This window comes from Cucumis sativus, chromosome 1 (assembly GCF_000004075.3).
Source record: "Cucumis sativus cultivar 9930 chromosome 1, Cucumber_9930_V3, whole genome shotgun sequence".
Classification (NCBI taxonomy): Eukaryota; Viridiplantae; Streptophyta; class Magnoliopsida; order Cucurbitales; family Cucurbitaceae; genus Cucumis; species Cucumis sativus.
The window spans coordinates 12,360,149-12,384,101 of record NC_026655.2 but is presented as its reverse complement, the minus strand read 5'-3'; the positions used below and the strand labels follow the sequence as shown (position 1 = coordinate 12,384,101).

At 33.4% G+C, this 23,953-nt stretch overlaps 3 protein-coding genes across 3 annotated transcripts; 1 reads left to right on the top strand and 2 right to left on the bottom strand.

Moving 5' to 3' along the window:
- Positions 1-2,516: 2,516 nt before the first annotated feature.
- Positions 2,517-4,219, top strand: LOC116404034 (transcription factor VIP1-like). The gene is given in 6 exon segments (XM_031886192.1): positions 2,517-2,586; positions 2,685-2,856; positions 3,014-3,146; positions 3,554-3,638; positions 3,758-3,772; positions 3,775-4,219. Coding segments are annotated over 6 exon segments (696 nt in total). The 3' UTR covers positions 3,996-4,219.
- A 155-nt stretch (positions 4,220-4,374) lies between these two features.
- On the bottom strand, positions 4,375-9,327 carry LOC116404591 (serine decarboxylase-like). Its single transcript, XM_031887555.1, is given in 9 exon segments — positions 4,375-4,971; positions 4,974-5,133; positions 7,814-7,950; positions 8,041-8,196; positions 8,199-8,233; positions 8,349-8,400; positions 8,403-8,579; positions 8,678-9,038; positions 9,185-9,327. Coding segments are annotated over 8 exon segments (1,452 nt in total). The 5' UTR covers positions 9,006-9,038; positions 9,185-9,327; the 3' UTR covers positions 4,375-4,564.
- Positions 9,328-20,721: 11,394 nt separating this feature from the next.
- LOC116401771 (chlorophyll a-b binding protein CP24 10A, chloroplastic-like) lies at positions 20,722-22,416 on the bottom strand. The gene is given in 5 exon segments (XM_031880288.1): positions 20,722-21,065; positions 21,067-21,319; positions 21,322-21,348; positions 21,351-21,586; positions 22,038-22,416. Coding segments are annotated over 5 exon segments (759 nt in total). The 5' UTR covers positions 22,256-22,416; the 3' UTR covers positions 20,722-21,040.
- Between the last annotated feature and the right edge of the window lie 1,537 nt (positions 22,417-23,953).

Below are 23,953 nucleotides of genomic sequence, written 5' to 3'. Positions count from 1 at the left end.
CTTGTATTGTAGCTTGCCTTTTGTTTTTGCCCGAGCATCACTTGGTCGCATGGCATGCTCAGATGCCCCTTGGTCGAGATGTCTTAAATTCCTCGCCTAAACTATGCTTTTGCCACCCAATTATCTTGCATCTCGCCTAGCACACCCATTCAAACGCCTAGCAACATATCCAACGCCTAACATCAATACTTCTTCAAAATTCCTTTCTCCAATGTCACTTTGGCTACAATGACGCTCAAAACCGGTAACAGCCAACCTTTACTAAAAAAAATTCTATCTTTCATATTAACTCAACACAACTTTAACTTCAACTTCTACACTAAAGCGCTAGAAGGATTTAGGGTTTACAATTGTTGTTTGGTTGGGGATGAGCTTCGGGTAATATTCTCAAAGCTTTATAAAATTAGTTTTTAGACCTTGAGCAAAAACGACTTTTTATCCTTAAACTTATCAAGTCATTATTCTTGTTATTATCAAAAATAAATATATTCTGATTCAATAACATCAATGAAACATTTTGAGCCCACCTATTAAATTTTTGTCAACATTTCTATATTGCAATGAGCTTTATGGGAACACTTACTCATTTTCATTATATAGTTAATTTCATTCCGAATACTGTCAAATTGCATTAGATGATAAAACAGTTTATAAAAAAATAGCTCATGACACCTTTTTTTTTTACATTGTAAATTGATAAATATGACGGTAACCGATCGTAATTTGTCGTTTTTATAATTTTTAAAATGTAAGTAAAATAAGCTCTATTATCATTCTTTTTTTTTGCTATTTTTGCAAACTCCCCATATATAAAACGATCGGTAGTAAAAAACTTTTTCTCTCCATTTTGTCTCTTTCATTTTAGTAATTCTAACGATAACATTAGTGATGATTTTGTCAAATTCAAGACTTATTAAACAAATTACCACTAAATACATTAATTAGATATTAATTATTTCAAAAAACTTTTAACTTCTCAGATTTCATTATTTTTTTACAAAATGATTTTCACTAATTTTGTTATCGTTACAAACTTATCCACTAACTACATTAATTAGACAATTCGCACTAATAACAAATATATATTATATATATATATATATATATATATATATATATATATATATATTTTTTTTTATTTTTTATTTTTTTATTTTTTTTTTTTTTTTTTTTTGCATCTAAGCTCTCTTCCCATTCTACAAATTTAAAATTCTCTATATAAAGTTCATTATGTTAATTGAGAAATATCATTGTCTCAAGTCTGTGATAACGGACAATGATATAGAAATATAATGATATAGAAATATGAAAATGTTTGAGGTCACGTCATTGGACCATTAAGTACACAAAAACCAAATTAGATGAATGAAGCACCAAAGTTTACTAGAGCTAGCAAATGAATAGAAATTTTCAGATTGAAGTATTGTTGATTAATGTACTTATACACAATGGTTATTAGAGTAATATATGGAATAGCTTATTTAAAAAAATTTATTCAATAAACAGTGAGCAAAATATTTTTGTTATTGACAATGCCAATAAATTGCTATTCGTGGCTTTGATTTGAAAATTGTTTTTGCATTTGTTTCATCACGTGAAGATGAATAGATTATTCTAGGATTTATTTCTATTGTATTTCATAATCATGGGTTGTCTTTAAATATAATACATCTTTAAAATAGATTTGATAGAAGGAATGATCAATATTAAATATAAACAATAAAAATAATAAAATATTTATTTAATCATTTAAATTGATGTTTTGACAAGATTGAAATTGAAATTATTGTAAAGTTAGAAATTTGACATGTCCATAGGAAACAAAAACTTTACTGATATAAATATTTTTTTACAGAAACTATAAAATTGATAAGTAATATTTGTGAAATGACGTAATAAAATTTATAATTGAACAAAAATTATGAAGGATGTAAGTGTGAAAGATCTGAAGATCCTCCAAAGTGGGTTTGAATTTGGTCTATACGCTTTGAGTGATTGTTGAAAACTTTTATATTACTCTCTCTCTTTTCTCTCTTCTTTTTTTTTCAACTGAAATAACTTCCTCCAAATTATACTATGAAACCAAAACGATGCCAACTCTTTCCCTAAATAATCATTTTGACCCTTCATTTCAGTAAATTACAAAATCACCCCGTTATAATCTCACTATAATAACTTCTTCTTCTTCTTCTTCTTCTTCTTCTCCTTCACCATGTCTGAACCTTCAACTTACTCAAACCACTTTCCTTCTCCTCTCACTTCCCTTTCCATGATGGATTTGAACTTTACTGCCCGGAAACCTCCGCATACGTCCGCTAGGATGGACATAGAACACATGCCTGAAGCTCCACACCGTAGTTATCACCACCGCCGTTCCCACTCCGACACCTCCTTCCGTTTCGCTAATTTCGACCTGATTCGATCATTCTTCTCCTCTTCGACTCTCCCGACATCGATTTATCTTCTGCTCTTCCTTCTCCCTCTCCCTCCCCGTCCCCCACGCCGTCGGGGCTCGTATGGCCGTCGATTCCTTTAATTCCAAGTCCCCTGAAGACGCCTCTACCACAAAACCTAGGGCTGCAAACGGTAACTCCGCTTCCTTCTTCAATTCTCACTATCGGAGCTTATCGATGGATTCAGACTTCTTCGAGGGCTTGGGGATGGCCGGAGATGGAAGTGACGGTGAAATACTTGGGGGAGAGTGACGGCGGGGGAGAAGAAGATTGCTCGTCATAGGCATAGCAATTCAATGGATGGGTCTTTGACTTCCTCGTTTGAAGTTGATTCTTCCAAGAAGGCTATGGCACCTGATAAACTCGCTGAGCTTGCTTTGATGGACCCTAAAAGAGCTAAGAGGTTGTTGATTCACTACTTCATGTTCTTCCTTTCAATTTTCTCATGAATTAATGGGTTTCTGTTTCTTTCTGCTCCGAATTTTCGTTGAACTTTGGATGTTCCCTGCAATTAATCAAATTAAATGACAAATGGATTTGTGATTCATCTTCCATTTTAGGATTCTGGCGAATAGACAATCTGCTGCACGATCCAAGGAGAGAAAAATACGTTACACTAATGAATTAGAGAAGAAGGTGCAAATGCTTCAATCAGAAGCGACTTCCCTTTCTGCTCAGGTCACTGTGTTACAGGTATGGCATCTATATTTTTGTAGCTTATGAAGAAGGATAATGAACAGGTGGACTGAACTATAGACAAAACATGAATCTTTTATATATCTTGCTTTACAAGTCTCATGGGTGGCCTGTAGCTATCATTTGGACTTGTTATGGTGATGGAAGAAAGAATTGGTAACTTTTGACCTTTCAAATTTGTTTGTTTTTTCTCCCTCACTTTCAAGACTTATTGTACAGATAATGAGGGCTTTGTCAGTCTTGATGACTAAAAAACAATGGAGAAAAGTGTTTTTTGTTTTTGCTTTTGAGTTGAGTGAGGGTATTTCAACTTTTTGGTTTGTGTTCTTAGATGAGAGGATATGAACGACTTCTTGATATGTTTCAACCGGTTGAGCTATGCTTAATAATCTACTTTGGTGCAGAGAGATACCACTGGATTGACTACTGAGAACAGAGAACTCAAGCTAAGATTGCAAGCCATGGAGCAGCAAGCCCATCTGAGGGATGGTACGTGTGGTTCTTCATTCATAGAAAAATGCCGGCGTTTTTGGTTTCATTTTTCATGAGGGCTTCATTTACACTACACATGGAGATGTTAACTATTCAAATGTTTGGTGCTTTTACAGCTTTGAATGAGACATTGAGGAGGAAGTACAGCGACTTAAGATAGCCGCTGCCCAACTGCCTGTTGCAAATGGCAACTCATTCAACATGGGAGGAGGGCTACCTCCTCAATTCCCTCCTCTCCAAACATCATTTCTTCAATTTGGCAACTCCCAGAATCATCAACAGCCACAGCTGCTTCACATGTCTCAGCCTGATGCTCGAGGAGGGTCTCCACCGTCCCAGCTTCCAGGAGCTTAACCACATGCTTTAGATAATCTATTACGTAGTGAGGATTGGTATTTTTATTTGGGAAGCTAAGGAATTGTAGCCTGTATCTTCTACATTTGGATTTGTATGAGTATACTTGTAAAAAGGAATATACATGTGTACAAAAAAAGCTGTATTATTTCTTTGATAATTGAGGATTGTATTGTAATAACACTCGCAGCAAATAATAGGGATCACTTCTTTGTGAACAACTTTGTCTCGCCTGTGGTGAAAAGTTTACCCCTTGCTTGATCTCCTGTCATAAACACTTGCTCATCATATAACTATCAAGTTCCGTTAAAGAAACCAGATGGTTCTACAATTTTTGGTTATTTCTCGTGGCAAGAAAACAAAAATGAACAAATAAGGATGAGAGAGAAATTCAAGAACTCGAGAACATATTATTGTTCAGTATCACTTGAATACACGCCTATAGCCATTCATTCATACTTGAAACACACAGCTATTATAACAGCTATTATAACCCAAAATTCAAGTGAATCCAGAGTTTCACTGCAAAACAAGCAAATACAACAGAATACAACTTCCATAAATCCGTATCAACTCCTGTGCAACTTACAAGCACAGCTCTCATTTCCCAACTCTGCTGCAACACATGGAGGCTGAACGTTCTCACCATCGTACCAAGTTGACCGTTTCTCGACCAAGTCGGATAGGAAATCATCCAGCTTCTCTTGGCTAACGCTGGGCATTACCACAACATGGGCAATATTTCCTTCACAAGCTAGCTGCCACCTTCGAATAAACTCTTCATCTCGGGGTCGTTCAAACACAACTGTACTGCTGAGTTCATTCAGCATCGCACTAATTCCCACATCAAGAAGCCGGTCTTTCAAGTAGTGTGCATTTCTGAGACACTTCTGAACTTCCTTTTGGAAACCTTTATAGCCTTTTCTGTTAAGCGTGTACCAAAGGAAAATAGGAGCATGGCCATTCCGACTTCCATGATTGTGGCATCTCTTGAGGCTAGATACTCAACATTGCTGGAGAGGGCATTTATATGCTCCAACCTTGTAAGCTGAACACCACAAGGCATAGGACATCCAACAAACTTGTGGCCAGAAACACTAACACTTCCAATGGGCTTCTTAAACGAGACCTTTGGTGCCTGCTCAAAAAACAAAACTAGTGAGCTGGGATAGTATACTGAAACTTACAAGCACAAAATACAGAAGTTTTATAATTGCTTTCATTTCAGGTGAGCCAGAATGCGGAAGGGTAAACCCTAAGAAAACCAAAAGTATCTTTTAAAGCATTAAGATGCATGGAAGTAATTCTGCCGTTCCCTAATAAAATGTCATGCCAACTTCTCATTTTACAGTTTACTTGATTCATGAGGCAAGTATGTAAGGTCCTGAAAATATCCAACTGACAAGCCCGAACAATTAAAAATGACTAGAAGCCAGCAGCAGGGACATGGATCGAGTTCATCATTCAATTAACAAACTACCTTGGAAAACAAATAGTAAAAAAAGTTGATACCTAATGGAACGGATGGTCCAATATGTTAAATATAGGAAGAAATTACGCATTAAATAATCAATTGTTGCCCCATTCTTGGCTAAGCAATTATATTTTCATGCATGGATTTATTTCAATATTCAATCAAGAGAATCTAGCAGCTGGATTTTATAGGCATTCTTAAATTAGCCTATCCAATCTCTAGGCCTTCCATTTGATTAACCTACAATAGGTAAAAGAGTCAACTATCGACAAGAGAGTATCTGTTGGCAGGAAAGAATTGAATGTAGGATGAAGAGTAGCAGTTGGACAAGTGACCACTTGATGCCTCTTAATAGTTTACAGAAAAGACTGCTCCTTGTTCACCCTCTTCTTCAAACATACGTAAAGTTTTTTTATGAACGGGAGGCCAAAAGTCCCCATCAATTCTGCCACCAAAACTTTCCAGTTTCACCTTAACCTCGAGGTGCCTTCCCAGTAAAACGCGGCGTGTTCGAATTCTGATCGGTCACTAGTAAAGTTAGATTAAGTTAAAAACCTCCAACGTAACCTCTTTTGGTTCTTGCTAAATCCATTGAATCAGGAACCTCCAAGCCTTCTGCGCAGAGTCTGAGGGTAATGAGTGAACCACCCAGACAGTAATTTGTATTAGGGGCAGCTCCCACTTAGGAATCAATTCGACTTACCACGGCAGGTCTAAGGTTCCTATCAACATAGTCACTTCAACTTTCATCTTACCTTCAAGGTGGAAGGTCAGAAGTGGTAGCTATTAATTTTTCTTTTTCTTCTTTTCATCTTAAGAGCTAAATTTGGTAAAGCATCTGATGTGCCTCTTAGTTGTTGCCAGATCCATTGAATTCAGAACCTCCTATCAGCCTCTGATTACTAATATCTATAATATAAGGAAAAAGTATGATCTAAATTAAAGTAGGATTGTTCATTTTTGGGATTTGGAGTAAGCTGTACATTGGTATTTGGGTCCAAGTGTTAGGCAGGCCCAAGTTCTTTTTCATATTTCAGGTGGTCAGTTAAGGGAAGGAGGCAGGAAATAATTTCAAGGAAACTCGAGTCTCTGGAGAGTGCTCTCTTGAAATGCTTTTCTCTCTTATCAGTTCGTTCTCTACACTTCGTGTTCACTTTTGCAAGGTGGTACCTTACAAATCAGTATCAGAGCAACATCCTATCAAGAGAAAATCAAATGGCACAAAAAAGTTTGATGAACACCTAGAATCAGAGGTTGAAACTCAGAGGTTTCTGGTTCTGGCTTTTGAGAAGTCAATTGAATCCATGTCGCTTAATATGGGAGGAATTTTCTTCACAAGTTGAAGATACTATAGAACACTTGTTGGAAATAATTAATTTGTATGATCGTGACAAGCGTCAAGGAAGAAAAACTAGCCAATTTGGGGCTTGCTGCTGCAGTAAGACAAGGGAAAATTCTTTGGCCTAAATGGGTGCGAAGGTAAGATAAAGGGCAAATATTCTATGAAACTAGTGTTGTAAAGGAGAAAATTCTCAAGAATGTTAAGTTTTTGTCTAGCAGGTTCTCCATAGAAGAATTAACACCTTGGATAGAGTTTTGAGGAGGTGACCAACTTGACTGGGCCGTTGTGTTGCATCAAATGCAGGGGAGCGAGAGAAGATCTTGGTCATATGCTGTGTTTGTGATTTTGCTTACGCAATGTAGAGTCTTTTTTTCCGAGTTTGGTAAAAGCTCGGCTAACAAGCATAAAGCCTGCAAAGAGATGATAGAGGAGGTCCTCCATTCTCCTTTCTCTGAGAAAGAAAGATTTTTATGGCAAACTGAGGTATATGTGGTATGGGACTTTGGGCCTTGGGGGAGAAAGAGTAGAATTTTTAAAGGGTATAAAAAACCTTCGAAGTTTGGTCCCTGTAGGGTCTGTGACTAGGTATTTTATAAACTATCTGTTAGGTCTTATTATATAGGATTGGAGGACGCCTTTTAGGTTGTCTCCCTTGCTATGGGCTTTCCCTTTTTGCATATATGTCCGGGCATTCTTTCGTTTTTCTCGATGAAAGTTTGATTAGGTGTAAAGGTAAGATAACATTGTTCTGATAGGAGTAAGGTTATCAACCAAGAATTAAGGTAAGGAAAGAAGCAGCCACCCTTACTGAAAGAGTTAAAAGGTAAGGAAAAACCAAAAGAAAAAAGCACAAAAAAAAGGAATTGGAACTTGGCTGAAAAACTCAGTCTATCAAACCAGGACCCAAATTGTATGGCAATATCAAGTTCCTTCAAGTGAAAAACAACAAAAGGTAGAAACACACCTCAGTGAAAATTATCAGTAGGCAAGAAAGTGACTTACACGTTTGACAAAAGGCATCATAAGTCCAAACAATGCTCCATCACAATGAATGTAGAACCGATCTTTTGAAAACCCACATTCGTTAAGTGTTTGTATCACAAGATCAAGATCATCAACAGCTCCCTTCACCGTGGTTCCTGCAACAAGAATCCACTTAATTCTCACAAATAAAACGGACATATTCCCCTGTTTTTAGTCCAAAACATAAAAAGAGATAGAGAAATTACCAATATTAACATTGAGTATAGCTGGTTTGTCTTTGTTAGCAAGCAGCTTAACTCTAAGGTCAGCACAATCAATCTCACCAGATATCAGAGTACCAACCTTCACACAGTCCATTCTATACATTCTAGCAGCTTTGAACACGGAATAATGAGTTTCCGAGAAGCGTACAGAATCCCATCCGGCAAAACTTCTCTCCTACAAGAACCAATGCCTAAAATTTCACTAATGCTTTAAAAAAAAAAAAAAAAAAAAAAAAGAGCATCCATCAACACCATACGAAACAGGAAGCGAACAACTCAATGAAACTAACCCGACGAGAATCCCATGAAGATTGCCTTCCGTACCACAATTTGTAATATATCCCAGTACTCATTCTTCTCAATCTCCCAAAGGCGAGCAAACCAATCTAAAACCCCAACCTCAAACTGCCTCGAATGCACACCGTAATTACTTTCAATGAACGGATCGCCAAGATTGTTAATTGAGAAATGCTGTAACTGCGATAGAGCACCGTAATCGAAGTCCAAATTATAAGGATACCCTAAAACAAAAAAAAACAGAGTAAAATCCAAATCCAAATCAGAACAACGAAAATTTTCAGTTTCTCAAACTAAAACCAGACAAGAGTTAACTAAAAACCTAAATGATATTTAGTCCTCTCAAGAAGATTCTTTCTATAACGAGCCAAGACGCTAGCCATGTAAGCTTCCTTATCGCCGGTAGACTCGTCATTGGCGTCAGGTTCGGTGATGGATAAGCAAGTGGTGTGAACATTTCTACCAAGTACAATCTCCCTCTTTCCTTTCTGATTCGAATCTACGTGTTGTTGTCCATTGAGATCCAAACCGTTGTTGGACACGGCCAAGGGTGGGAGAGGGTCGGAAAAGACAAGATTGGTATCAAATTTTCCGATCAAAACCTCAGCCCCACCGTTGTTTTCACCCATCCCCATCACGCTGCCAACCATATTCTCAGTATCTTGTTCCTTCCAACAAATCCTCTATATATATATATATATATGTGTGTGTGTGTGTATATATATATCAATATGTATTCCTGATCTGGAAAACCAATCAAAATTTAAAATGAAAACAGATTACAAGAAATGGAAAGGTAATGAAAAAGACAGAGAGATGAAGAAGAAACCTGAATGGTTAGGCTGAGTATTCGCGCTAGAATGGTGTGCTGTGCCCTTTGCCTATAAAGAGAGAGAGAATAATTATGAGTGGAATCCTAACTCCATGAGTGATGGCTTTATAAAGGCAAAAGTTTCCCACGCTGTTACTACCTAACATTTACTCATAAATATGTATATAGTTTAATACATGTAAGTAAGTTCAAAATGTTAATCTCCTGAAAATATTTACGTCTAAAAAATGTAAAGATAAAACGTCTATACAAATTATAAAGGTAAGTTAATTGCCTATCTATCACATTTTATTATTTAGTTAATTGCCTTTTACAATGAAATGGGATCACTATTCCTTCTTATATTAATATTGTACCTATAAAACATGAAACTATCTATACAATCATTAAATTATCAATAGAATATTTAATATCAAAATATTTTTATGGTCAACAATAGTTAGTTTTTTTCTTTTTTTACTCTTTTGTTATTTTCACATCATCCAACCAAATTCCTATATTCCCATTTTCTCTCTTGCTTTCTAATTTGATTTTCTCTTTTGTCCTTTTTTTTGTTTGTTTTCTTGTGATTGTCCGCTTAAAATAAAGTTATAATTACAAATATCTAAATCAAATCATTAACAAAATCTAAAAACATTATACTACTCCTTTGCTTAACCATATAACAATAATGAATTTACATCATTATAATTTACTACCCTTTCATCGAGTGATAAATCAATATTTGTATTATGATCAATCATTTGACTTCTATCATTGATAGATTTTGACAAATCTTGCTGTATTTACGATATTTTAAAAATATTGTTATATACTTGATTATTTTAAATTTAATTACTATATTTTCAACTATTTCATATTACATAATTATTAAAATATAAAAAACACTTATTAATAATTCACAAAACGTTCTAAAGTGGTTAAAATATCTAAAATAATAATTGAAAATAAAATGTTATAAATTTAGGTTGTAAAGTATAAATAAATGTTAATTTATGTTTTAAAGTTAAGGGATTACAAACAAATTTCGAAATGACTTTATTAATTTAAAAGAATGATGTTTCTGATTTGTAAAAGAACAAACGTATGAATATAATATAGAAGTTAGACTTCTTAAAGCAAAACATTCTTTTGATTGAAGACAACGTATAAATGTATAATAGTCTTTTTCGACGTTTAAACTCAAACAATTCTAGGGATAAGTATAACTCAACAACCCAACTCAAATTAATATATATTATTTATTTAATAAAACTTTTAAAAAAAGTTGCGAAACGTTCACGTGTGCTTTCCTCTCCTCCATTTCTCTTCCTCACGGTGCCACATCTTCTCTCTTCTTAGATCTTCTCCTTTTCAGTTTTTGGTTTTCCATACAAATACCAATAAAATTAAAATTTAAACTTCATGAGAGTTGTAAAGGATTGCTACTAACTTGACTTTGCTTTTACATGCACAAATCATAATGAATGAGGGTTATTGTTGTTTACATTGTTTTTTGCCTTGCTATTTAGAATTTAACCCAACTTAACTCATACTTTACGGATTGGATTGAGAATGTCTCACAACTCAATCCAACCCGTTTATAAATATACCCGTACAACGTAGGAAGAAAATACATAAATGAATAGATGGGAGTGAGGTTTATAAACTTATAATATTGGAAATGAAATGGTTGTGAAAATGAGGCTGTTAGGAATGCATTTGTTGGATCCTGAGTTTAGTTATGTTTATAAGTTTATATCATAAAAATGAATTGATCCTTAGTTTAGTAATGTGGAAAAACGGTTGGGTGATTGATTTGAATTAGAAAAAGAAAAAAAAGAAAAATGGCTGGCTGGCATCTAACACATTTGTTCATCGCTGGGTCCCAGAAAATAAGCAATTGAATATTCTTAGAGAAAATGAGAAAGAGAAGCGACAAGACCGTATCACGTGCTTACGCTTTGGAATCTCCTATTTCCCCACCTCATCTTTCCACTTTTACATCTCTACCCCTTCTTCCTTTATTACTTAAAATATCAACTCTCTCTTACCCTACTAATCCTTTCCAACCAAATAAACAATACAAAATTCAAAACAAATAATAAACAATATGTGGATTGGAACTTCTTCTTTTAGTGGGATATATGTTTTGTAGTCTTAAATTTTGCTTTTCCTTTTAGCATTAAATTATGTTTGAAAATTAGATATAATTAATTTCAAAATAGAAGGAGAAAGATGGTATTTAAAATATTTGGGTCTATGGGGATAGACATTGATTGGAGGGGATAGTGAGAGAGGAAAAATAAAAATATCTTGATATTTCTTTATATTTTTTGGGGAAGTGTGGAGATAAAGAAAATTAATTTTCTGGCCCCATCCAATCGCAATATCTTAACTTTTTTTAGCAAAACAAATATTCGTCTTGATTCATCCAAATTAGAATAATGGTTATAAAATAGATTCTTTTCTTGATTTTGAGATGGAGATGAGCTCTTATTTTATTTTATTTTATTAGTTTTAAATACATAAATAAAACCACTATCGTAATTAGTATAGAGTTTTTGATATGGACAACTTCATGTTTTTAGTGTGCGTTTAAACTTTTTATTATGAGATTTTTTTAAAAAATTTTAAAATACGTATATGTGTGAATAAGTCTTTAGGAAGAATATAGTTTTAAAATAGAGGCAATTGCATATGTAGCAAAAATAATTATAAAAATATAGTCCATAGTACCATCTTTTTTATTTTGCACAAATGGCCAAATTAAAGGCCTAGCCTAAATTGAGAATGGGTCTGATACCAAAATTACAATTTTGCCCCTTACTTTAAAAAATAGTGTGATATTGAATCAGTGTAACAGCATTATTGTCCTCTCATTATTATTAATGATCAATTATATCCATTATTATTTGATTGTTATTTGATATAGGTTAATGATACTAATTTACCATCTTATTATTGTTTAATTTAGTAGGATAATATTTACTATTTACTGATTTTTTTTATACTTACTCAGTAGTTTATCGATATTTTTAATCTTTTAACAATTATTAAATAGTTTCTGATTATATAATATGATTATTTTTCTTTTTTCTTTTTTCTTTTTTGTGAATGGTTAATAATTTTTTCTATTAACATTATGATTGTCATATAATCCTATAGCGTACATTTTTTTTTTTTTGTTAATTTCTATTCATATGATTATCTTTTAAATTCACATAAAAAAATAAAGAAATGTTTAGTTCTTAACCTATATTAAAAATGTACATATCCTTATTTCTTATTTCATTGTTTGTGGTAATTATGTTTACCAACAATGAAAAAAACACGTAAAATGAATAAAAAATTGCAGATTGAAGAAAGAAATTAAACTGAAAAATAACCCATAGCAATATTGAAGAAAACCCTAAAAAAAATTAAGCAATAAAAAACAAAATCATACAATAACACCAAAGATCAATGAAATAATACAATGGCATGGAGTCATAAACATCAAAAGGAGAAGATGATGTTGTACGTAGACTACAAAAGGAGAAGGAGAAGGAGAAGAAGAAGAATCGTGCAAGAAATCGCAATGAAAGGAAACTGCAAAATCGAATGAAATTCAAAAATTGTAGACGAAGAATCTGAGCAAAAAACTAAATATAGAAACGAAAGAAAAAACAAAATTTATGAAATTCCAATATGGAAACGTAAGAAGAAAGAAAGGAAAACGATAGAAGAAAAAAAAGGAAAAACGATAGAAGAAAGAAAGGTAGGTATAATTTTGGAAATTTGGCAATATTTAACAAAATCAATATATTAATTAAAATATTGTTGTATGTGCAATTTTCAAAGTTAACGAAGAGTTATTATACATTTGTTTTTTCATGGTAATTTTTTTTTTCTCCAATTTTCAAGTCATCCATTCTACACACTCCTTGAACTAATATTTTAACAATTAAAGGACGAGAATTTTATGCATGTTCAGGAGTGATTTTATAATCACTAAACTTATTTTTTATTATTCAAATCACTCTTAAATCTAAAAAATATTATCAATATTGATTTATTAACTTATATTAAAAACAATTTAACATATCTATAATTTATAAACATCTCATTAAAATTTAGAATTTTTTTTTGTATGGATGACTTCTTTAAAAGCGTCTTTTATGATTAAATAACTCACCACTCACAAACGTATGACATATAACTTTCTCTTTACGTGAAAGTGCATTATCACTTTTTTATAGCGTATCAAATAACCATCTCTATCATAACCCTAACATGATGACAATATATTTTTATCACAGTTTGTTGACATTTTCGCATAAGTATATGGTGAGATATTTGTGGAAAATGCAATCTCTAGTATATCGCTTTGAAATGATTATATCTAACTCTAATAAGATGTGATGATCCCTATGACAACCTTTTATTTTTATCGGTTTTGTTACGTTCATAAATATAATGTCATCTTGATCGTATTAAGACTATCATAGGACGGTATCTTTAACGTAATAAGTGATGAAAATGTAGTAGTATACTCTCACGTAATCAAAAGATTATATTTCAAAGATTTGTAAAAGGTAAGTCTTTAACGAGAGATTATGGAAAGGTCACCTTATAAAGGAAAAAAATAATTTTTTAAAAGTCAAATTTAGTGCTTTTATTTTATAAAGGATCTTTTTAATCAACTTTAAAAGTTATTCTACAAATTATGTACATTAACTCTTTGACCAATGACTACATTTCTTTAAATTTATTGAGTCCATTAAAATTGCAATGGAAAGAAATGAGACAGCAAAGCAACCGCTCCCCGAAAAATCAACCTATTCATCATCTAAAAGATTATAAAAAATTTCGAATCAATCTATTGATCATCTAAAAAGATTTGAGAATCTTCAAATCTAATAGCGAGTTAGTCCTAAAATACTATACAACGACTTTAGCTTCCAACTCCTCATTTGGTTGTAAGGATCGAGTTGCATCTCAATTGATAATTATATATTATGAATATTATTAGCGTCGTAAACATACGGCGAACAATAATAAAATAAAAAAGGAAATAAACTCTGGTATTGTAATATTTGAAACTAAAATAGGGTTTAGAAGATACACATTAGGGCATATGTTGTAAATGAAATAGTTAACTAAAAGGACATTTGATTAGTTATGAGAAACAAAAACGTCCCTTCGTCTACACCAAAGGCCTCTATTTGGGTCAATAATGTCATATGCATCGATTTTGGATAATGGTTATATCCAATCAATCTCAATGGAAATAATATATGGCCATATTTTTAGACAAAAATAATGGCCAAATTACATATTTGCCCACTTAGTTAATGCTGAAACCTACAAAATTTTAAATTAAATTATGGGAAAATGATTAAAAAATGTTAATATCTCAGTTCTTAGCCACATATTCTTGAGAAGAAGAATACAAATTGTTTAAGCAATTGTAGTTTTAGGATCGTGTCAAGATTGTTATTTATTTTGGGAAATATGTTTTTGCTTGTATTGTTGTTGAGGAAGTGACAAAAGAAACTGGGTTTTGGTGGTTTGTTGATTGTTTTGGCTTAAGAAAAAATGGTGGCAAACATAGACATTATATAAGTTGGCTTTTGCACATTTAAGTGGGGGAATATTTGAAAATAATTACATATGCATTATGCAACATGTCGGTATGGTTTATTAGTGATAAGACTTCTATCATTCATAGACTCTTATGGTTTATTAGTGATAGACCAATGTTTGCTACATATAGTCTATTAGTAATAGAATTTTATTATTAATAGATTATGACAAATTTTGTTATATTTGCAATTTTTTAAAAATATTGTTATACATACTTAATTATTTTGAATCTAATGACTATATTTGCAACTATTCCAAATTATAATGAAAAAATAGTATTTACAAAATATAGTAAAATTTCATATTCTATTTGTTGAAATTTATGTCATAAAACTCGTTGTTTGTAATTTAAAATCATATTCTTTTTCAATAAAATTGTTATTAAGAAATTATTAGTAAAATTATTCTATAATCTTGAATCCAATAAACAAAGGTCCTGAGGCTATTATTGAGAAAACTTGAACTATCTATGGAGACATAAATGTGGATCAAGTTCGAGTATATAACTTAAATGATATATATAATATACGAATAAAGATGAATACCTTATTTCTGGGATACTATGGACGCGACCCACTTTGTAGTTAGTACAAACGATGTGATCATGAATCGTTCATGTAGAGACATGAAAGTGGGGGCATTATTCTATGGAAAGAGTTTACATAAGACTAAACCATGAAATAGTCACTTTTATGTTTTAACATCGTTTATTGTTTAAAATTGACTATTTTATTTATTGGTGACCTAGGTGACCTAATCTTAATCTTGAATATGCAAAAGGCATACGATGTGATAAACTTTGAAACAATTTGACTTACATTTTACTATAATGTTTATTATGATAAATGATTATGTGGCCAACAAAGCAATCTGAATTTATTTATAGTGCTTGATAAAAGATCTCATTCACTAGGCGTTTTCGTCTAACCTTTTAAATATTTTTTTTATTCCCTAGGTAGCAAAGGACATTCGATGTTGAACTTGCTATCTCGATCACCTACCGTGCTTCCTTAATTGCATCATTTTAATAGTGGCCGCTGTTATCTCGCATAACATGTAGAAGTTAGGCGAGAAAAGCCAAATCATTGTCTTGAGTCTGTATTCATTTCTTTTGAAAGATTTATGTACTAAAAATTAAATGTACCCTTGTGGTTCGTTTATCAATGAAGTTTCTTGTTTTATTCAAATTCAAATTGCGCGTTTAAATCTTATGGTTTAAGAAGTTATTCTACTTAATAGACGTTCAACGTGTTATCTCGTGGAAAGATACGCGTTAAGTGACTAGGTGGCATGCTTCCACGCGGTTGCATTGAGTGACCTTTAGAGCGGGATATGACAAGTGGTATTCAAGCATAAATTCTTGGGAGCGTTTTCAAGTAGAGTCATGCATTTGGCGTCATGTACTGATATGAGAGTCTAACATATTAATATGATATAGGAACCATGACACCATGAGGAAGGCCAATATGAGTTAGGCAAGTGGCAATAGATGTCCTAGCTACTGGGAGCGTCAATAGAGCACAAGCGTTGAATGAGATGGCTAGTAACCCATACATTTCAGTGAGGAGGATAACTGAGGAAGGCATGTTTGATCGTTTCCTCAGAAATTAAACTAAATATTTAGCATCGAGAGGCTAAAGGCATTAGGGGCAACAAGCTTTGTAAGAACCACTAATTCAGGTGACGCGGAGAAGTGGTTAAGTTTGATAGAAAAGTGCTTTCGAATGATGGACTGCCCCAAAGAGAGAAAAGTGAAATTAGCAACGTTCTTGTCGTAAGATGACACAGAAGACTGGTAGACTCTCCACACGACTAGGGCAGGAAGAGAAGTCCTCATCACGTGGGAATAATTCAAAAAGACCTACAAGGATATGTTTTGCCCTCATTCCTTCTGTGATGCGAAAAGAAACGAGTTAATTTGTTTGGTTCAATGCGATACCACCATTGCAAAATATGAAAAATGACTTATTAAGTTGGTTAAGCATGCTTTAGTCTTTGTTGTTGATGAGGCAAACAAGTGCAAGTGGTTTGAAGAAGACTTGTGAACCAAAATTAGAGCACCGATCACGACCAGTATGGATTGGTCCAAACTTTTCTAAACTGGTTGAAGCTGCCATAAGGGTTGAAAGTGAAGGAATGGAATTCACGTAGCGTATGAACGCAGTGAAAAAAGAATTCAATATGAAAAACAAAACAAAATTCAAATAAAACAAAATTCAAATAAAACAAAATAATGCCTAAACATGCTTCTAAGGATGAAAAGGAAAAAACACTAACCTTTGTAAAATCTTCCAAGAACTCCTTGAATCTACCAAGAACACCACAAGTCTTCCTCCTTATTCTTAAGGTAAAAATCAAGTTGTGGGCTTCTGTGATTTAGTTTGAATAATGAGAAAACTTTTTAAACGATTTTTTTTTCTTTTCGTAATATGCAGAGAGTTAAGATTGTATCTTAACCATCTTTCTTAAGAGAGATGGAGGGGGAAGTTATCAATAACTCCCTCCTCTCCATCACGTATAAAATAAAATTAGTATAAATTTAATTCATATTATGCCTCATATAATATAAACTTTATAATGCCTCATATAATATAAACTTTATATTATATCATATATAATATAACCTGGTTTAGCTCTCTCATATAGTTCTAATATGAATTAAATCCATATTAATTTTAACCTATAGTTTATTTATGAATCTTTTATATATTATTATTATTTGAATCATATTCAAATATTAGCTTATCTTATAAAAACTTTATATTATAATATATCAAATAAATTGTATCATATACAATTTATTTCCTTTAATCAATTTGAAATTTTTTAATTTAAATCAAAATAAATTTGATTCTCATTTATCTTTATTGAGCTAACAATGGGACCTTATGGACTTACATATTGAAACTCCAATTATATGAGATTAATTAATTAAACTCTTTAATTGAACTATCAGTTGCACTCTTCTTATTGAAGATATATTTTTGTGTCCATTACATGTAACCAATCCAGTGCAATGACCCTTCACAAACTACTCGTAAGTACAGCTAGACCAAACATTATTGTTTTGCCCCTGTAGTTACATCTAACTTCTTAAGTACCACTGATTCTTCTAATGAACAATAAGTTATAATTTTACTATAACTGAACTCCTCTCGACCAAGAGAGAGTGTGGCGTCATTGTTCAAGCCCTTAAGAGAGCAATTTCTCTACTTACTATAGAGAATGAGTGAATTCCTTCTTGTGTAGTTGTGTTTCTAGCTCCCCAATTAGAGGAATACCCAAAATGGTATGCATATTGAGTCGGCGACATAGGCTACTCTCACCTATACAAATCAAAGGATCGCATTCATTGGTAGAAATTTACAACTTACTCAGGATTTAGGACAAGTCACTTATGGTCATATTGGTGCAATTTAGTCTCAACTAGTAACGCTGTTAATAAGGGAGACTGTTTATTTCATTTGTTCGGTCTTATACAAACTCTTTATATAGAATACCCGCTCTAATGTCTCGACATGAATGATTAAGATCAAATCATTTGTAGCACTTTATAACAATTGTAACAACTACAAAGCAGACCATATTCGTAGTATCACTATGATAAGGTATCTGATCTTATCCATCTACTACAAACCATTTAGGTTACCTCTAGTGCTTAAATACCAGTGCTTCTTTAATGAACAACCTGTTTTGGTCAAACCAATAAACATAAACTCCTCTCGTGCCATAGAGAGGGTAGGGTCATTTGTTCAAGTCTTAGAGACACCATTTAAGGAAACGCTCATCTACTTACTCTAAAGTAAGAAGGTAATGAATTCCATCTTGTGTAATTATGTTCTTAGCTCCCCACTCGGTTTTATCTCCAAAATGATAAGCATATTGAATTGGTGATCTGACCACTCTCATCCAATAACATTTATTGACATTATACTAATAACAATTTACTAATAACGATCAATGAATTATATTTACAATCTACGAGTTTTAGGACATAAATCCTAACAGAGGGCACGCTCAGAGACATTTGCTGATGTTGGGTCCAATGTACTTGGCGGAAGTGAGGGATTTTAATTGAAAGATAGGTTCAATATGAAGTTCCCTACTATGTTTTGCCAGGGACTGAACATGTCGCCCGAAAACACGATGGCTGCAAGACCTAGTCGATCGAGCGACTGTGGGTCGGGTTCTAGGGATCAAAGAAGAAGCGTGGAGGAGAAATTGTGAAGCATGTGGACGTCATTCATAGGACAATGGACTGGGCGGATGACTAGTTCAAGGCCATTGAGTATTGGCTGAAGATAGCTAGACAAGAGGAAGACATTTTACAGTGGAAAATCATTAAACAGTTGCAGTCTATCACCCAGCTTAGTGTAGAGGACAATGCACAATGTATGATGGTAATGACACAGAAGATGGTCGTCACGAAAATCTTTCTTGGACCTACTTGATGATATGAAGCTCGCATACTGCAACATCATTTTGTGTGATAACCCGTGATTGATTGTCCACTTGAACCACTTGACATGTTTTTAAATCTTTTTTGCTTCTGCATGATGTCTGGTGTAATTGACTTCATTTTATAACTCACATTCTAGAAACTATTTTGTTCTTTGTAATTCGTTTCGTTTCAATAAAATTATGCTTGAAGTTGTTGATTTAAATCAATTGTTAAACATACACAATTTTTCGAGAATGCATTTACAATATCAATTTTTAAAAAAGGTATAATATATTCGTACATAACGACCCAACATTAAAAAATGTTGAAAATGAGCGTCGTCTATGAAGAAATTACTAGAAATTGTTATACGAAAACTATGAAAATTTGGTAACTTAAATATCTAACTTGTGTATTGGAGTTAGAATACAAACTTTAAAAAAATTAATAATTTATTGACACGAAACACTTGAGTAAAAAATATTGAAAATGGATATCGTATTTAAGAAAACTAATGGAATTTGTTTTCTGAGTATATGATAATTTGGTAAATTAAATATACGAATATTTGTGTATTGGATTTAGCATACAAAATAATAATAATAATAATAATAAATTCATAATTCTTAGCCCAAACATGTGTTATAATAACCCATTTATAATCATTTCCTTAAACACATGTTATCATAACCCCTCATAATCTATTCCACTTAATCTTTTCTTCAAACACATGTTATCATAACCCCTCGTAATCTATTCCACATAATTCTTCCTCCAAACACAGGTTATTATAACAAAACCTTTTTCATAACTCAAGAATTATCATAATCCTTTCCTCCAATCGTTTCCTTCCCTTCCGTTCTCCCAAACAACGTAACTCAAGAGATTCTAGTATACACAATTTAATTTATCAATTTTCTTACGGTTGAGAATGACTCACTACTTTATTTAAGCCCACACCTCAAAGCATATTCATGCTTGAGTGAGGTTTCCATACCGCATTGGAAGTTTAAGGGTTAAGAAGAGATTATAAATAAGTGAACTCTCTATAGGGTAACTATGCTTGTCAGCCCCTCCAATCATCCAACATAAACAACTCATAATAAAATTATGTCAATTATGTCAATTTTATTTTGAAGATAATGGTTTTCACAAGACGACGATCCATATTTGATATCCAAAGTCGGAGTTAAAACATGTTTGATTTTTAAGAATATTAAATTTAAAACAAAATTTCATTACTATTGGTATGTTAGTTTAAGAAAACTAAGTTCCTTTCAATTTAAAACAAAATTTCATTACTCCTATTCCTCACTCTTCCCTTTTTACTATTTCCCACGTTTCATCTCTCGCCTGTGTCACTATTCTTCACTCTCATTTCGTTCTTCACTACCTCATTTCGTTCTTTACTTTTCCAAACATAAATTATAATAATCTGCACCCAAACACAGATTATAATAACTCATAAACTATCATAACTCACATATTATAATAACAATATGTTATAATAATTTACTTCACGTTCCAAACGTCCTCTTACAGACTTGTAACATGAACAAGGTTATCAATTGCCAGCCCCTAATGAACACCATCGACTTTAAGCGATTCAATAAACTAAGAATTGAAACAACGCAAAGTGTAGACTTTGGAAATGGCACACACTCAATTTTGAAGTTCTGATTTTAGGGCTCCAACAAAACCCCTTTCAAAATCTATCTCAAAATCATCAACACATGTTCAATCCCTTTTTTTTCTTAGTGAAATTATGAACAATTTTATCTTCACATCAACATTTTTTTTTGTTTTTACAATCCAAGAGCACCCAATGGTTTTCCCCTGTCCAGCTTCAAAGTAGAAGATGAGCATTGCTAACATGGCGATCCTAGCATGCTTGATTTCTGCCAACTTCAATCTCTCCAATTTCTCCGTGTCTGCAATGTAAACCCCATCTTTAAGAGTTCCTGCAAATCCCAATGGATCGAAGAATTTTCCTCCGGGATACCCTTGTTCTCCGGTTGCGTTTGCGAAATTCTCTGCCGTCCTCGACCATGGTGTAGCCCATTCCACCGATTGAGATTCTGGTTGAAGAAATCCACCCATCGTTTGCTTTCAACCATCCCATTAGCAGAAGCTGGGTTCCTAGAAGTGATCCGAAGGAGAATGGAGCAATTGCGCCTGGATCTGCTCCGGCTTCGAACCATGGGATTCCACTCCAGGCTTGTCCGACGAAGATTCCGACCACTGCTGCCATTGCCCACCGCCCGTGGATCAGCTCTGCTTCTCTATACCACTTCAAAAATGCAGGGTCCTTCCCCAAACCCAATGGGTCGAAGCCGTAGTCACCTGGAAGTCTACGAATGGAACAAGTAATTGCTTATCAACTTACTATGGTTGCTTAGCAAGTGTTCGTTTAAATATCTCTTCTAAAGTTTTCAACTATGGTTGCTTAGAAAATGTTTGATTAAGTGACTGTTCTAGATTGCTAAGAGTAACTGCTTTGAAAATGTTCGATGAAATGCTATGCCAGATTCTAGATGGTAATTACCTAGAAACCGTTTGATAAAATGCCTTTCCCATATCTTTTCAAGAATGCTGCTCTAAAAACGTTCGATAAAATGCCTATACCAAATTCTCCACAACAGTTGCTTAGAACATGTTTGATAACAATTTTGTTCCCTAATTTTCTACCCCTGTTTAATTCCAGTCCAAAGTAACTTAAACTAGGACTAAAATCCTATCTTCCAACTGCAGGTTCAAAACAATAACCTATGTGCTAACTTAAAGAAAGTAAAAGAAACATACGAGCCATCAAGCCATTCTGGGTCGACCAAGTTGCCACCACCTCTAACACCAGGGAGCCAAGACTTCTTAGGCTGAGCAGCAGCGACGATGACAAGCTTGCTAGAGCTGACAACATTGACACTACCTCTAGCTCCGGCCAGCAAGGTCCGAGTTCTGCTACTTCCACGGAGGAAGGGTGAGCCCAATCCAGTAAGCACAGCACCAGAAGTTGCAGCCATGGTTTTTGAGATGGGAGATTTCAGGTATGTAATGGAATGTGTTATATGATATGATGAAGAAGAGGGTGTGTGGGAGATATTGTGAATTGAATTGTGGGTTTAAATGGAGCCAAGTAGGAATCATGAAGATGAGAATCTGGAAGGGAAATCTAATAGGAGGGTGTTGGATAGATTTCGGACCAATGGGAAACAAGTTCTTCATCCTCTTCTTTAAAGACCACTTGACTGCCAACCACGTGGACGATCGCTCTCTTTGTTAGCCCTTTTTCAGCCTCATGTTTCACTCCCAATTTTCTACTATGAAGCCAAATCCACTTTGAAAAGTTAATGCCCCAACGTCTTCTTTTGGGTTAAAGAAATCTTTTTTCACTTGAGATGCGGAGTTGAGTTTGGTAAATTTGTATATTAGATGCGAAGTTATTTAGTCTATATTTTGGGTGTAGAACTAGTGATTAAGTGAGGATATCTAGTGCAAGTTTTTGTAAACTAAATAAGTCTAGTTTTTAAACAACTATTTTTGTTTGCTGAATTAAGATGTCAATTTTGAAAATTTACATATCATTTTATATTTTTTTGAAGGAACTGTTGTGCTTGGAGTGGCCAGAATACTATTGTTTCATGTGAAGAAAATTAAAATAAATATTCACATTAGCAAATTAAAATCTCAATAGATAACCGTAAAATCACGTATCTGATAGAGATAATAAGTGACAAGATATTTTCTTTTTTTTTTCCCTAAAAATCGATATATCACCGATATATCTTTTCACAATAATGTTGTTCATTGATAAGAAAATTATGAATGATCTTTTATCCTAACGAGATTAATTAGAGGTTTAGAATGTCAACGGGACAAGAAAATTGATGTGGAGCAAAGAAGGCACGACATCGTAAGGTAGAATAATCCAATTTCATGCAAAAACCTCAACGCTCTATGACTTTGTTGTGTAGTGCTGCGATGCTATAGAGTTTTTTGAAAGTAGCATTACTACCCTAGTTGCCAACAATTCTTACACATTTTTGGCACTGAATTTGAATTTTAGGCATTTTCTCTCGAACTCTTTTTATTCTTTTAGACGAATTGACTCGAGCCGACTTTCATTCATTTTTGTTGGATGTTTTCAAGGATGTATCATGCCTAAGATACTATTATCTATCTTGAGATTCTAGGCTTATCTTTTGATTCACACACTTCTGATGTTTTGAATATTTTGATCTTGGGAACCTTATGATCTAGTGTGAATTCTTTCTTTGGACTTATTTCTTTGATTGAGTGTGTTTGGAAATGCTGGCGATTTGCCAAGCATGTTTAATTAATTGTTATAGATCTAAATCTAATACATAATTGTTAGTTTTAGATTGCAAGATAACAGAAGCTAAGTTAGAATCATTTATTGAATTGACAATTTCATTCTAATAACATTTATGTAACTAGCTTAGGATTGTATTGATAGAACTAAGTCATGCACAGCGGAAAAAGAATCGAATTTCTACCCTAATTGCCACAATTAACATGTAACCATAAACTAATCAAATTAGGGTTTTAAGAAGTATTACCTTTGAAGCTTTCAAAAGGTTTGATGTCTTCTTACCAATTCTACCCGAGACCACCACTAGTACTCAACTGCTATCCTCTAGACAAAGAACCGGGTTGTGGGACCCAATTTTGGTGTAGAAAGTAATGGAGATAAAATGAGA